This window comes from Megalops cyprinoides, chromosome 13, assembly GCF_013368585.1.
Source record: "Megalops cyprinoides isolate fMegCyp1 chromosome 13, fMegCyp1.pri, whole genome shotgun sequence".
Classification (NCBI taxonomy): domain Eukaryota; kingdom Metazoa; phylum Chordata; class Actinopteri; order Elopiformes; family Megalopidae; genus Megalops; species Megalops cyprinoides.
The window spans coordinates 31,743,608-31,759,220 of record NC_050595.1 but is presented as its reverse complement, the minus strand read 5'-3'; the positions used below and the strand labels follow the sequence as shown (position 1 = coordinate 31,759,220).

General features: G+C 40.2%; 2 protein-coding genes across 3 annotated transcripts in view; both read left to right on the top strand.

The window, feature by feature from the left end:
* Positions 1–7,968, top strand: part of LOC118787727 (sodium- and chloride-dependent glycine transporter 2-like) — a 31,037-nt gene extending 23,069 nt beyond the window's left edge. The window contains exons 11-17 of the mRNA XM_036543361.1: positions 123–247; positions 980–1,092; positions 3,505–3,636; positions 4,214–4,313; positions 4,807–4,907; positions 5,369–5,536; positions 7,748–7,968. Of these exons, the coding sequence (XP_036399254.1) occupies positions 123–247; positions 980–1,092; positions 3,505–3,636; positions 4,214–4,313; positions 4,807–4,907; positions 5,369–5,536; positions 7,748–7,906 (898 nt within the window). The 3' untranslated portion in view covers positions 7,907–7,968. The remainder of the gene's footprint in view (positions 1–122; positions 248–979; positions 1,093–3,504; positions 3,637–4,213; positions 4,314–4,806; positions 4,908–5,368; positions 5,537–7,747) is intronic.
* A 4,408-nt stretch (positions 7,969–12,376) lies between these two features.
* Positions 12,377–15,613, top strand: part of LOC118787848 (protein kinase C-binding protein NELL1-like) — a 192,006-nt gene continuing 188,769 nt past the window's right edge. For both annotated transcript variants that reach the window (XM_036543569.1, XM_036543567.1), the window contains exons 1-2: positions 12,377–12,507; positions 13,793–13,921. In XM_036543569.1, coding sequence (XP_036399462.1) covers positions 12,459–12,507; positions 13,793–13,921 — 178 coding nt within the window. In that variant the 5' untranslated portion in view covers positions 12,377–12,458. The remainder of the gene's footprint in view (positions 12,508–13,792; positions 13,922–15,613) is intronic.

The following is a 15,613-nucleotide window of genomic DNA, read 5'->3' as shown; positions in this document are numbered from 1 at the left end:
CTTGTGTCCCTCTCTTTACCGTCCTTATACTGTCCTTGTGTCCCTCTCTTTACCATCCTCATACTGTCCTTGTGTCCCTCTCTTTACTGTTCTCATACTGCCCTCGTGTCCTTCTTTTGCAGGGACACAATCATAGTGACGTGTACAAACAGTGCCACCAGCATTTTTGCAGGCTTCGTCATCTTTTCTGTGATTGGCTTCATGGCGCACGAGCTGAAAGTGCCCATCGAGAAGGTTGCTGATGAAGGTAAAGAAACAACTCCTCGGGCCTGTATTTTTTAACTCCTTAAGCTAACACTTGAATACTGTTGCTGCAAGCCTTGCTGCAACTTCACATCTGTGTTATGAGAAAGGAACATATCTGCTGGGCAAAGGTTATCAGTGTACATAGTGCGCTCAGTGCAGCAAAACTCTCACAACTTATATTACCTTGCCAATGGCAACATTTCATAATTTCCTTTATAAAAAATCCTTCTCTCCTGCTGTACACATGGTCCTATGTCTGTGCTTCAGGAAAACATGCCATCAGAAAGGGGAACAGTTTACTGAAATGATGCTTTTCCAGACACAGCTATTATTTTTAATTGCTTTAAAGACAGTGACATCTCACACATCTGTAAGAATTGGCATTATTCATAAAGCATTAACATTAGTAGAAGTGTAGCACTCAATCAAATGCAGAACCCACAAGGGGAATGTTCTGAATGAACACTTACTATCATTTTAGTCATTTGTAGTACCTATGATGACAGTTTTGAATTTCTCTTGTCATCCTAAAAACACAAATAGAAAGTTTCTGAATGACATTGAAGTTTCAAAAAACAAGAATGAGCTACAGTTATTTTTTTTTAAAAGTGTGGTATGAGCTGTGACATAGTCATTCTTGGCCATATGTCCTGAATGCATTGGTGTACTGCTGCTGAAAGAGATTCATGATATGACCCATGTCATGTGTATCCACCCTCCCTCCTACCCCCAGGACCAGGCATTGCCTTTGTGGTGTACCCTGAGGCGCTGACCAGACTGCCTGTACCTCCCTTCTGGGCCATCATCTTTTTCCTCATGCTGCTGACGCTTGGACTAGATACCATGGTAACTCCCATCATGCCATCCTCATATTTCATAACACGTGACTACATGATCATGACTTGGAATATATTGGAATGGAGTTAAGCATTGGCCACATTAAGTGTATATGTTTTCCACATATACACTCTGAAAGAGGGGTTAACTCTTCAATAATTATAAAGTGCAAAGTAATTATTTGCCTATAAGTTTGATTGGTAATACCTGACAGTATTAACTACTGTGACAGTGAGGCTTGCTGAAAGTATTTAAACACCATCTAACTGAATGACTCTAATTTTCACAGGGTAGGGACATAGTTAAGCACATGAATAATGACTGAAGAAATACTTTACAATCTCAGAAAAATACTATAGTACTTATAAAAATGTATATTTCAGCATTCCAACAGTGTATTGCAAAGTAAAATTGAAAATGGTGTGATTTTTTTTAAGTCTATGAAAGCATACCTCAACTCATCAGCTTATCACAATTGTGATTACAATAATTGTATGGCCCACTGATATAATCCCACATCAATTGCTGCAGCTGTTTGACAAAGTTGTGTGAGCATATTGGTTTCGATTTCAAGTCAAGTCAATTTCCAACACAAAATCAAAACTCACAAAGCAGGAAATTACAGATGTGGGTGTATCTGAAGAGAGTGAATCATCACATGTGCTTTTGAACAGAACAGCACTGGACTACGGATACCATAAAGGTTTCTTACAGTCTGGCTGCTGCTGACACTGTTTGAAAAAAATCCATTAGTGCAGAAATATCAGTACCAGTTATGTAACTGCATTAAAGAAGCACCTGTGGAGTTCAAGAGGCAAAATGTTATGCAACACTTCTAATCTTCTGATCCGAGGTGGAGTCAAAACCTTTAATGGTTGACAATGGGAGATCTCTCCATTTTGGAAAAAAAAGATAACTGATTTCAGTGGTATAGAATTGGGGAAAACTTTTCATAGCTATTACATATCTAATAAAAGACAAGTGTAGGAATAAACACATTAAATTATGTATGTGAGTCACAATTTCCCCAACGAGGGGATACCAGTAGGAATCAAGTGTTTCTTTTTCTTTTTCTTGGGCCTCCAATATACTATCCCCCGCCCCCAGTCCCAATATCAGGGGACTGTTCTTTCTTCAGGCAATATAGGGCACAACACTTCATCACACTGCCTTGTTTGCCATGAAATTAATTGTCTTTGGCCCCCTTTAGCTACCCTCTCCTTATCTCCCCTCTCTCTCTCAGTCCTCATGAATTTAGAGTCGAGAGAGAGCAAAAAAAACTGGGGTGTCTAGAGACACTTTGAGAGTTAGAAGGATGGTAAACCCCTTTTTATTAACATGGGGAGCATTGCATAAATATACAAACACATATGTATTAACGCAAAGCATCATTGACTTCTTAAGACCTGTAAATGATGATCTGTTCACCTAAGATTACTGTGATTACTGTGCCCAAAGCATATTTAATAAAAGCCCCTGTTGTCAGTGGATTGTTTTCTCCAAAGACACAAAGTAAGTCTTTTTGCAAAGAGGATTAGTTTATTACTTATTATTTGGTCTTTGTGTGTGCTGGGCCCCACATTCAGAATAATTAGGGATGTATTAGTTTCACTAGCAAATGAGAGTAGTTCCAAATGGAAGTAGTGCAGAAAATGTATTACTGCTAAAGTTGTCCTGGAAAAGTTCAAGCTTGTTATGAACTGCTGGTTGGATTTTTGTCACTTGGAAAGTGAACCTTCACACACTGCAGTAGTTTTCAAACCAGAAACGTAAATTAAATGTCGGTAATAATTAAGGTGAAAACAGAAAGTAAATTGCTGAAGTATCCTTGAATCATGGAGCATTTACTTGTTTATTAGATATATTTTTTCTTTTTAAAATGCCTGGGAAAATTACGTGAACAAAATAATCATGCAGGTGATCAGATTGATTTTGTATGAAACAGAATGCAGCAGAAGGTCATGTTGCATCGACCACCAGGTTGTTGAGTGTTGAGGACACTTGAGCAGCCGTGCTGATCCTTACAAATGAGTGGCCTCTCACGCAGCCCGTTTGACTGCTGCAGAACTGGGGTGGGTGACACGCTCGATTTAGTGCTCTCACCCAATTATGGGAAAACAACTCTGCAATCAGGCACTCTTTAATTACAGACAGGCTTAATTGCCTGATGAGCATGGGTCCTGCTTTGGTGAAATTTCATTAAGCTCAGAGGGGATTGTTTTGAAAATAAATTTGTCCTGAGACTTGAATAGAATAAATCTGTGTGACAGCGGATTAGCGTACCAAGAGGTATCAGAACAGTGGAGCCTGAGTTTGGGGATTCAACCATATGAGTGTAGCCTTCTCTTCCTGTGTGCAAACATTCTGTGGATCCACAATCCGTTACAATTGACCCCCTGCCCCACTGCCTTCATTTCCCAGTTTGCCACCATCGAGACCATTGTGACATCAGTGTCGGACGAGTTCCCCAAATACCTGCGCAAGCACAAGCCCATCTTCACCCTGGTGTGCTGCATCTCCTTCTTCGTGCTGGGCTTTCCCATGATCACAGAGGTGAGGACGATTCAGTGGTGAGAGAGGAGGGGCAGGGTTCAGCCCCCCCGCTTGATTGATGGGTGCGGCTTAATCACAATGCTGCAGTCGGGAGCCGTACCAAGAACGCGAGAGAGGGTGGGGCTCTCTTGCTGCAGGTAATTAGATGCATTAGTCTCGCGAGGAGAGAGCCCTGACAAGTGTACACTCATGATGCCCCTGATTCTACCGCTCGTATCAATCAGACAGACCCATGGTAATGAGCAGGGTCCCAATGGGAAATCAAATGGGTCAAACAAGCATCATTAACACTGCTGGCATGCACTCTGTTATCAATTATAATCATGAAAACATCATGTAATGCAGCCATTAGATGCTGAGGATGCATCGCTATGTATGCCCCACTGATTTGAACGGATATGTAGGGCATTCTTTAAAATGGGTGTGGGTGCAGAGAATTCCTGCAGAATAATCAGTTTGGGTGCCGCAGGTATGAAGTTCTAAGATCTTCATATAAGTTGAGACTGGTTGTCTGTGCTGCCACTGTTGTGTACAGCTTTACTTCAGTGTCTCTGTGGTTTCTGTGTCACTTGAATAGAGTGGAATGTACATGCTTCAGTTGGTGGACACATATGCCGCCTCCTACTCTCTTGTCATCATTGCCATTTTTGAGCTGGTGGGAGTCTCCTATATATATGGTAAGTCAAGTGATGTTTTTTAAAAGCATTGTGCTCCCAGTGTGATTGCGTTTATTCTCGTGTGTCTGCCTTATCCATTTGCAAATGAGGACATTACTGTTTATTACCACTAGATGTCCCCAGCACCTCGTCAGTTATCCTTTGTGGTTGCTCTAGCAGTTATCAGTGAGAGAGGGCCTGGGTTAACTTTGAATTCCATTTGAGCACATGGAAATAAATTCCCAATTCAAAAACCTGTTTTTCAGAAGAGCGTCAAAATGAGAAAATAGATTGTTCTGCAGACTAAAAACAGGGGTTGCTGTGTCCCATTTACCCTGTCACTCTGTCCCAGTGGGATATTCACTGTTTAGCAGGCCTATTTACCTCCCTCTGACTTTGGTTTAAGTAAAACTAGGTCACTTTTTGTTGGATGCTGCTGTATTTGTAAATGGAGTCAGAACTGACAACTGATGTCCCTGACTCTCATTCTGTGCTCAATTATTTTCTATTTCAGGCTTGCAGAGGTTCTGTGAAGACATCGAAATGATGATTGGATTCCAGCCGAACAAGTTTTGGAGGATATGCTGGGCTTTTGTGACGCCTACTATTCTGACGGTATGTCTGTTCCACGCCCCCGATGGACTGTAATGTCGGGTGCCTTATTTTGTCTTTTTTTGGTTCCGTTTTTGTCTTTTCAGGCATGGGAGGAAAAAATCAATGCACGTTTCAAGCACTGAAAACAAAGCACCTCAGTCCAATTTGCTTTCACCTCTATCTCTCTAAGCAGGATTGTTATACAGTTCCTTTTGATCAGCACCTGCATTGTTCAATATATAATGCTGTGCAATTTGAAAAATGGCATGTTTGTACAATGCTTTATGGCTTTGTTCACATGGTAGCAGAACAACATTAATTACACGTTGGACTGAGGGCAATCAGTGTAACGGTTAAGTACAGGTTCAAATCCACTTTAAACCCTGTCTAAACATTGTCACGCTTGACTTTGCCAGCCACGCTCTCATGGTTATAAATAAGCATGATTCACTGGGAGAACCATATGCTCCTTCTCATTGCAGTTCATCTTGAGCTTGAGCTTATACCAGTGGAAGGTGATGACCTACGAGGATTACACTTACCCGACCTGGTCCATGGTCCTGGGCTGGCTAATGGTGATCTGCTCAGTCATCTGGATTCCCATCATGTTTGTGATCAAAATGCACCTGGCGCCCGGCACCTTCATCGAGGTAAGGACACCAAGAGAAAACAGCTTTGCCTGCTGCCAAAGAAAACACTGGCTCAGGCTTGAGTCAATACCCCTCATCCCCCTTATTAAATCGAAGCAGAAGGGTTACTGGGTTTGGCATTAATTTGCGTATTACTCTCTGAGGCCAGTGGGCAGAGTTAAATGCTCTGATTAATCCACAGTGATGGGCCTTCAGCAAGAACAGCGTGTGACCGCTACGTGTCTTAAATTTCCCGTGCTACTCTGCCAGGCGCTATTAGAGAAGAGATGCTGCTATTTCATTTTCCTGCATGACTGAAGCACCCTGTTCACCATATCAAAATATGCGCACGCTCCGCTTCATGTCACTAAAGAGCCACTTATATTTGCATGTCAGCCGAGGTGTTAGGCATCTTAAGTCACTGTGCAAAGGTGCAAAACTCACCAACACACCCCAATCTAATCTATTTCATTGATACAGTCATACTGCAAAGACCACTGAGTCTGGCTTTTAATTATCCTAAAAGCACAACTCAGAGAATACATTTAAGAATATTTGCCTTTGATAATCGATCAGTAGAAAAGCTAGAAAAGTTCAGCTAAACACATGCCTTTTGTCTGTGCAAATGTGAGGGTCCAGCTGTGTTTGTGGTGGAATCTGGCCCATATAAAGGGAAGGGAACAGGAGCCCTGTATTATGGTCCATGTGTAAATGTGTTGAGAAGGAGGGTCACAGCTGCTGAATGATGGGAAGGTGACACTTGTCATGCTTCATGAGAGTGGATGGGAAATGAAAACCAGTATTTATCTGTAGGGCAGATGTCTGTACCCAGGGCATCCTACAGCACCCGTGAACATCATATTTTACTGCATGAATTCTGTCACTGGAGCAGTCCATGGTTAACCTTTTCAGAACCAGTGCTGCTCACAATGTCCTGAAAACAGCTGCTGAGTGCTGCACCTAACACAATTACAGCACATTCCTTTTGGCAGTGATGTTTTAGTATGTGTTTGTACCTTTTATCTTTGTGTTGTCATTCATGTCACTTGTAAAAGCTTTAGTATGACTATTTCACATGTTAACAAATGGTGTACAGATTTAGAATAGGGAATTAAAAGTGGAATTGTATAAAATATTGTAAATGTTTTCTAAGGATTTTTTGTCATTCTATGCAGGACAAAGGTGACATCGTACAGCATTATACAATACTGTATTCAGTATTCAATGACACAACATACATTGTCTATGTTATTTACAATATTTGACAACACCTTATCTGCAGTTTTAAGCACACATGTATCAAGTTACTGTACACTCTACTTATAAAAAATCCTGATATAAGGCTCAACCACATACAGTGATAAAAACAGTGGGACACAATCATTCCAATATTAATACAGTTTAAAAGCTCTGCTTAAAAATCTTTTATAATATGCTTGCAGTGTATCTTTTGCATAATTACCAAAGCACCTAGCATGTGAAATCATTTCAGCAAAAAGTTGTGCAGTTTAGTGAAATGCCTCGAAGCCAGTCAACATAGGAGGAATAAGAAAAGAAGCTTTCAACACATGATAAATTTTGCCCCTTTGAGTCTCACAATAGTCTTTGTAGAGATGCAGTTGAAAGACAGGGCATTCAACAGCCTACACTGTCTGTGATTCTCTCAAGAGCGAAGGAGATAGTGAAGGTGAATCAAACAGTGGAAGTGACTGAATGGGCACGGCAATTAAATTATTATTTAATGTACTACACTGCACCTCCAAAATTGCTTGCAATTAGAGTGGCAATATTAAAATAATGAATGTTAGGCAGGTAATTTTTAAGTTAATCAATTCATATTATATTATATATATGTATATGTGTATGTGTGTATATATATGAATTGATTAACTTTAGATATGTTTTGTTTGAAAATGTTTCTAAGGACTTCTCAATAAGAAAAACTTTAAAACATTAATGTCCATTTTACACCTCTGCTTTTAAGAATCAACTGCAAATAAGACTATCTTGCTGGACTAATGTGATTCATGGAAGCACAGGGTGCCATTTTACAAAATTACATATAGTAATAATGCTACTGGGCCCTCCCCAGGATTGGAATCTACAGCCCGCTGTTGGCAGCCATTCATGTGCCTGATCCACAATTCCACTTTTCTGCCAACCATATCATTATGTGTGTCGGGCTGTGGGGATGCCTGCTGGATAAATCCGGTTCCCTCTCCTCCCACACAGAGGCTGAAGCTGGTGTGCTCCCCTCAACCCGACTGGGGCCCCTTCCTGATGAAGCACCGTGGGGAACGCTACAAGAACATGATCGACCCCCTGGGGACCAACTCATTGGGACTCAAACTCCCGCCCAAGGATTTCGAGCTGGGCTCCCAGTACCAGTAGCAGCCACCCAGTATCATATGCAGAAACCCGGCGCGCCTACTCTCCCCTCTCTGTCCTCTCTCCCTGCCCCCCTCCATTCTTACAGGCTCATCCATGAAGCGTCGCCCAGGTGGATTCTTTCTGCTCTTTCTGGCATTTCTTCCAATGGTTTTCTGTTAATACTGAGTGTTTTTGACTCATAGACATGACAATTAATGCAGAGCCCTTCCAAAGGGGGCTTTCCAAAATTGAAATGTTGAGTAAATTTGCTCATCTCAAAGGGAATGCTAGCCTGCACAGACCTTCCCCTGACAGATGTGTTTCCCTGGCTTTTTCTGTGCTTTAATGGTAATAAAACAAATGACTCATGCACAGAATGCAAGCATCTGTGACCCATTAAAATAAATATGTGGACAATAAAACATTAGCATTTATCAAGGCCTAATTATGGGTCACAGCTTCCCTCACATTTGTGCAAATGGCAATATTGGTTCCTTAATCTGGCAAGGGTTGTGAAGACATTTTGACTAACCTTTATAACAATAGCTGAGCTTAACCGATCATAGTATGTTATCATATATCATATATATTTTACCTGTGTATTTAACCTATTTACCAATTCTAATGTTATCACAAATGTATTGTAAAAATCTGTCATTTGTGCCTACTTCTATGTCCTAATTATCCTCTATATACGGTTTTGCATAATGCTGGTTGTTTCATTATGTTCTAACTAAAAAAAGGTTACCCTTCTGTGCTGTAGAGTCTAGGTCTACTTTTCTCTCTCTCCTTAAGGGGTGATTAACTGTTCCCTAGTTCCTCTATATAAGAACACCTTAATGCATATTCTCTCTTACACTAACTTAAAATAAAGCACATGTGTAGTGTAGGACACATCAGTGTATCTCCATCTTTTCTACTGCAAAGACGTGCAAAGCCACTGTGCAGGATTGCACCAGTACATTGCTAAGGTAAAATATACTGAGTGGCCATATATGTGTGTATAAAATGATACAGAATATTTATTGCTAAAATGTATATGTTGTTGTCTCTCTATGGCATTTGTGGATTGTCTGTCCATTTATCCAGTTTCAGTAGATTTAAGAATTAAGAGAGAATGTGTATGATTGTATAGATAGATCTTGTACAAATGCAGTTTTTTTTAAGTGATCCTTGTGTCCACGTAGTAAGCACTAGTGTTGTCATGTCCCAGTAAATACTTATGAACAATGGTTAGAGACGGTGAGAATAGTTCAAGAACTACTTTTTTTCTGGACCTGTGCTTCTCTGATATCCTGTTGTGGACCTCTGGGGACCGTTATGCCATTTGGTCTGTTTGTCTGTCTTATGTATCAGGGTCTCAGGTAAACTTGACTTCATCAGCCACTTTCGTACATGCAGTTTACACAGTGATGACATCCAGAAAAGGATGACAAGTGTTGTATTGTATTTCCTATCATGTTGCATTGAGGCATTTTGAAGAAATGAAAAAGTCTTCTCACACCAAAAAAGAAGACAAAAACAATCAAAAGCCAAATGGAGATGTTGTTGACAAGTTAAGAGCTTGGTTTGAATTGCTCACCCACTGAAATCAAGGTGATCCTTTTAGGTTGTGCCTATAATCAGCATTGGCCTGGCATTATAATATCTAATTTTTGTGGTTCTGTTTGAAAAATGCCTCCAAACTTAGCAGGGTGCAGATAAGTAAAAAAAATAACAGATTGTATTTTTTATCGTTTCTTTGAGACGATTCACTCCCCCAAGCAAGAGTGCGACTGCATTGGCTTGGTACCTACCAAGCCTCCTCTTGTTGCCCGCATGGATGTGCTTTGGCCACACAATTTAGCTGTGCTCTTGTCTTCCTAATGAGAGTGGATGTGGTTTGATTTAAAGGCTTTTAACCCATCAGGTGGGTAGTGAGTGACTACACTGTGGTGTCAAGGAAAACAATATTTCTGAAACGGATTGCTAGGGAGATTATTATTGAGGGTGATGTATGGACCCAGTCTGCTGTGCTTTGCCAGCATGCTATCACCACGTAAGGAAGCAGCCCTTTAAGTGAAAAAAGGGGTGCATGCGAGCAGATGTTCCACTAATTGCATACAACACAGGGAGAAACTCTTAGAGAGACAACTGAATAGAAAAATAGGATCCCTACTACTTGTAAATGTGTTGTGAAGTGTTGTTTCCCTGTGCATGATTCCATGCGTGCTGCAGATTTCACCAGACATCCAGCCCTCAGCATCGAAAAAGTGTTGGAAAATGACAGGAGCTGTTTGCACTATGGAAGAGTGCAACATACATCAATATTTGTGTGTAGAAATTTTGTATGATTCATAAGCTGCTGTCTTTAATATATTGCAGTAGATCTGACCTGAAACTGCAGTGGCGGCTTATTTTATTTACAGTTTATTTGCTAACCCTAAACTCGTCCAAGTGTGTTCTGTAGTTGCTCCTGCTGTTGCACTCCTACTGGTGAGACTGGCGCTACATCAATAGAACACACAGCTCTGCTCCATCTGTTCAGTCAAAGATTTCAACAAATGCTTTGGCTATTTTCCAAAAACCCAATTACATAATTCTGCAGTGAATGCTGGTGGGAATATATACAACCGCCTATGTGTAACTGTGAATCCAGTGGAAAAAAAAGGTATGTTTTTGGTTTGCTCCTGGAAGTTTTAGCTCATCGGGGACTGGTTTGCAGATCCAAAGGCATTATCAAATGATGTTAAAAAATGGTATCAAGCTTGACAGTGTTATTTCTTTTTCTGTGCTCCCTGTGATCCCGCTTGGGCCTCTGAAGGTATATGTATGCTTGTGCTCCTCCTAACTCCCTGCCATGCATGTGTCCACTAAGTTGTCATCAATGTAGTCTTCCCTGTCACCTCCTCAGAATACTGGCATGTGGGGAAAGCTATTGTTTATCCTAGAATTTCCGTTTACAGTAAAAACCATGTCATTTTATGCCTATAAGTCAACCTTAGGCAGTAGATAACCAAAGAGGGAGAGCTTTCTGAAGTGTTCTGAAGAAAAAAAAAGAAAAAAAAAAAGAAAAGCATGTGTATTTGGGAGACTGAGATACTGCCAGTTATTTTCCATCTGTGTTCATTGATATTAGCCAATATGTTACGATACATCTTCAGGTAACCATTGGCCTTATAGATGTCTTCTAATTGTAGAATATTGTATGTATTAAAAGTACAGAGCAATCTATAGTCTGCCATGTATACCGAAACTCTTATCTTGTGTATGTTGTGTCTTTTTGGCACTTTATTGTGGACCTATCACTGTATAGGTTAAATTCCTAATTACTTGCGTAATGTCATATATTTTGGTGTGTTCTATGTGGGGTACTGCTGCCTATGGATATAGATATGTACCTCCGTCAGACCATGACATCCATTGCATTGCCATAAAATAGAGTATAAATATATAATAACAATGTTTTGAATCTTGTGCTAGAAGAGAAAAAAATATCATATATTACATGTGAGAGGCATTATTTATTTTGAAATGTCATTAATCCTTGAGGCCCTACCTCAGATTTTGTATTTATGTATACAAATGCAATTTATGTATAATATCTTTGCCTATATTACTATGTCATAAATTAAAGTTTATCCTATAATGTGTAACTTCTAAAATCTCTAAATAAATGTCAATGTTTTCAACGTCAGCACTGTGCCCTGTCATTCTTACAAGGTGTGTCACCCAGACAACATGACATTGTTCACAAATTAGATAGACTGTAGGTGAGAGTACCATGATTAATAGGATCGTACAAGTACTGCTCCCCTGAGAAATATGTATTGTAGTACCTGTGCTTCTAAAAAGGCTGCAATTCCCAGGAGAAAGAAGCAAAGAGCTAGACAGAATAAGCTGAACTGGGAGAAATAAGGGGAGCACTGAAAGATGACCAAAGCACTACCTAGTTAGCAGTCTTTGATGAATTATTGCATGCACTGAATGCAGGCTATTAACATAAAACCAACCAAGGTAATTTGCTGCAAAATCATGACTATTAGGCTAGTTAATGGTGAAGCCTTGTACGATTTGACTATTATCTATCTTGTATGTTCTTGTTTCAGATGTGGATAACATAGGTATAGGTCAGAAACAATTATGATGACTATTTAAATAATAACCATGTCATTAATGTGAGTTCCTTGGAATTATTAGAAAAAGCCTTCTCGCTATCTCTAGAACGGGAGGTGTCTATTATATCTACAGGGGAATAACTTTAAGTGCAATATTAATACCTTGCAAGAAATTGCTCCTCTTGTGCAACTGACACATCTTAACATTTTAAAAAAGACTTAATTCCTCGCCTTTTCCAAAACGACAACAGGTAGTGACAACAAAATGGTTTATAGGTCAGACGTGGCTAAGCTGCACGGACACAGACGGATCCCCTATTTCACAGAGGTGGAATGTTCCAATCAGCTACATCCTACATTGGTGTGTGCCGCATAGTTTCAAGACTGGCTCTGAGCAGGTCAAGTTTGGGTTTCTGGGAAGCACACGTCTTGGCGTATTTCTGAGGAAACTGTACAATTCTGACCATCTCATACCAATGGATATTTTTGTGGCCATTTTACCAGTCCTACTCATTGCTACACCAGGTAGGTGTCACTCCGTCAAATCAAACAGTGATGACATGCACGAGATATTTATTTGTAGATTGTGTAACTAACATCTTGTCTCGTGCCGTTCCGAACAATCGCTTTTGTTTCAGCACGAGATGGAGGCTATACAGTTTTCTCTGTGCTTTGAAAACTTGACGATAATCTCTAAATCTGCAGTATACAAATCAACATTTAAACAGGGATGGCTTAAATATGCACCGTTAGCTTACCCGACAGTCGCCTCAGGGTTAAAACACGAAATGTGTTTCTCGGTTTTCAAAGACCTTCCTGAGGATGCCTATTTGGATGCCGGGAGCTTTACGTTGAGCAAGCAGCAGTGGCAGGTGCGGCGGAAATCTGCACGAAGTGCGAAGCATTTCAGCGTATTCCAAGCTGCCGATGAATAGCCGCACGTGCGATGCCTTTGTTTTCGCTGAGTGTGAACCATATGAGCAGTAAAATGCTAAGCCTGTAGTAATTGCGCTAAAGATTTTTGGCGACATTTTTGCAAAAGTTCTTGCGTATTATTAATACGTCAACTCAAACTTATCGATGCACGCAAGGTAAATAAATGCTAAGTGTGTGAAAACTTTGGAAACTGAAAAAGGTCGCCTCATCTGTGAATGTAATGCCAACCTCCTGTCGATTTGACAGCACCTCGCAAGTCCTTTTTGTTACCGCGCGACCGGTGCCACCAACAGGCGCGCTATGAGGATAGATGGAAAGACCTAATTCGTCTGTTGGTTTCCTTGATGGGACCGCAGGGAGAGTGGTACTAATGGAGACGGGGGACAGAGCGCTTCCCGGCTTGAAATGAGGCTAGGGGTGGGTGTAAACTTGGTTCTGCATTCTACCAGAAAAGCGTTTCTTTAGACCCCAAAGTGCGTTTCTTCAATTTTCTGAAAGACTTGATATCTTTTATTGTCCCCAAAATAAATGTAACTAACTGCACATTAGGTGAATGCTGGGAATTTAATTGCGCTACGTATCTAGTAAATCGCTTCATCTCCGATCTAGAACTGGTATTTGCTATCTCGTATCAGTCACACCATTCCAAGATCAATGCCGCGGGTCAGAATCTTCACTAGTGGTTAGATGATTTCGCAGATTTCTTTCTTGCCCATTGCTGCATTTAGGTCTTTGCGCATTTGTTTCAGAGACGATTAGTACGCCAGTGCAACACCACGTGAGGGAAAACATGTTTAATAGGTCAGTGCATAACTGAGTATTTGAGACACTGTATAAAACGTTGCATGTGTTCATTAATATTTTCCTTCTTTAGTTCTAGGTTTTGGAGTAGACCCCGATTTGCAAATTGATATCATCAATGAACTGGACTTGGCAAATGCAACTTTTGGAATAACCCAGGTGGCAGGGCTTCACAACAACAGCAAAGCCTTCCTGTTTCGAGGTAATGGATCTTTAAATGAGTGAGTCAGTGAGAGAGAGAGAGGGGGAGAGAGAGAATGAAAGAGATGATGATTATGATAAAGCAGTGGCAATATTGGCAGCCCATGGTCACCTCTTTCTGTCTATGGTAAATTCCCCCTCAAATTATGATGCAATCATGCAAAAAGTTGAATTTTAATCAGTCAAGATCAGGAACTGCATCACCTCAGTATTGAGTTTAGTTGGATGAAAATACCTAACCACTGCGCAAAGTCTCTGAGCACACCGAGTACAAGTGAACTTACTGTATTAAAATGCAATTATTTCTTAGTGGGAAATAATTTAAATTACAGTGATTTTATGTGTAAATTATGCGATGTCCTGAAAAAGGATAAACTACTAAATATTTATTGATTGACTGATGCTGCTGAACATCCAAGAGGTTATGGAAATCTTTATCCTCCTCTGTCTGTTTTTGACAGGAAAGATGCACTGAATGTGAACCTGGTAGACAAAATTTGCCCTGAACATCCTTTTCAGGTCCAGAAACAAAGCTCTACTGTGAAAAACCTTGGTACTATGATGTCTGGGGTTTCTCTTTTAAGAGCTTGCAGAGTATGGTGCTTATTTAGGTTGTCCTGAATTATGCCTGAAAAACTCTAAGTATAACCATCTGTTTGACTTCACTGTGTGTGATTTATCATGGTGCCGTGTTAGATATAAAACAACAGGGGTTTTGTATGTTACTGACCTCAAGCTGTGCATAATATCTTTCTGTGGCTGTTGGGCAACGGTTACAAGAAACGCGGATATATTGCTGTAATTTGCTTCCTAAAATGCTATTGCCAGACATTGCATATGGAAATTTAAATAAAGTTGAGGCCAGTCCAGGTAGTTCAGTGAAACAGAGTAGAGCAAAATGACTGCATTTGATACTATTGTATGTTATGCTGGTACTGCACTGATACATGTACTGTTATTGGCAGTGTAATTAAGATGTACCGCTGTTAATATAGCCTCCTTTTGCTGCTTTGTGTGCATGTAGTACTCTCATGGCCCAGTGGAAACAGGAATGGAATTGTGTATGAGATGGTGTTATTTTTAGTGTCAAACTGAGAGACTCCCGAGAGTGGAGAGTGTTTATTACTTCACACATCTAATTTGTCCCTAACAGCAGTGGCTTTTGGTCTTCTGCTTCATGTACACTTACAATTTTTGGTGAATACTCTAAAAGCTCGAATATTTAATATGGAATATTTGTTCAAATGCAACAGTCTGTGGGCAGTTAATGTGAAACTGAGGGAATTCAGGAGTGAATGAACAAAAATCTATTGATCAAGCCCACGGTAAGAAACCACTACTAGGAATGCTGGCTTTATCTGTTCCATTAATGTATTAGTTAATGCTGTTGCCGTAAGTGTCATTGGTGCCGTATACTGACAAAACAGCTTATCCCTGTAGGGCTTTTCCTAGTTGACTAGTAGTCCTGAGTAGCAGTCCTTAGTTCAAGCCATTAGTCGACTAGTCGTCACACATTTATGATGTTAATTTAATTATTTAAATATATATATATATATATTTTTTTTTTGGGGGCATCAGAAAATGGTTAAAGTTCCAGGGCCGAGAAAAATGTTATAAGTAACATTGTTAACACTGTGCTACATTACAGAGGAATACAAAAGTGTAATAATGAGCCTTTAAAATATAAATTTTC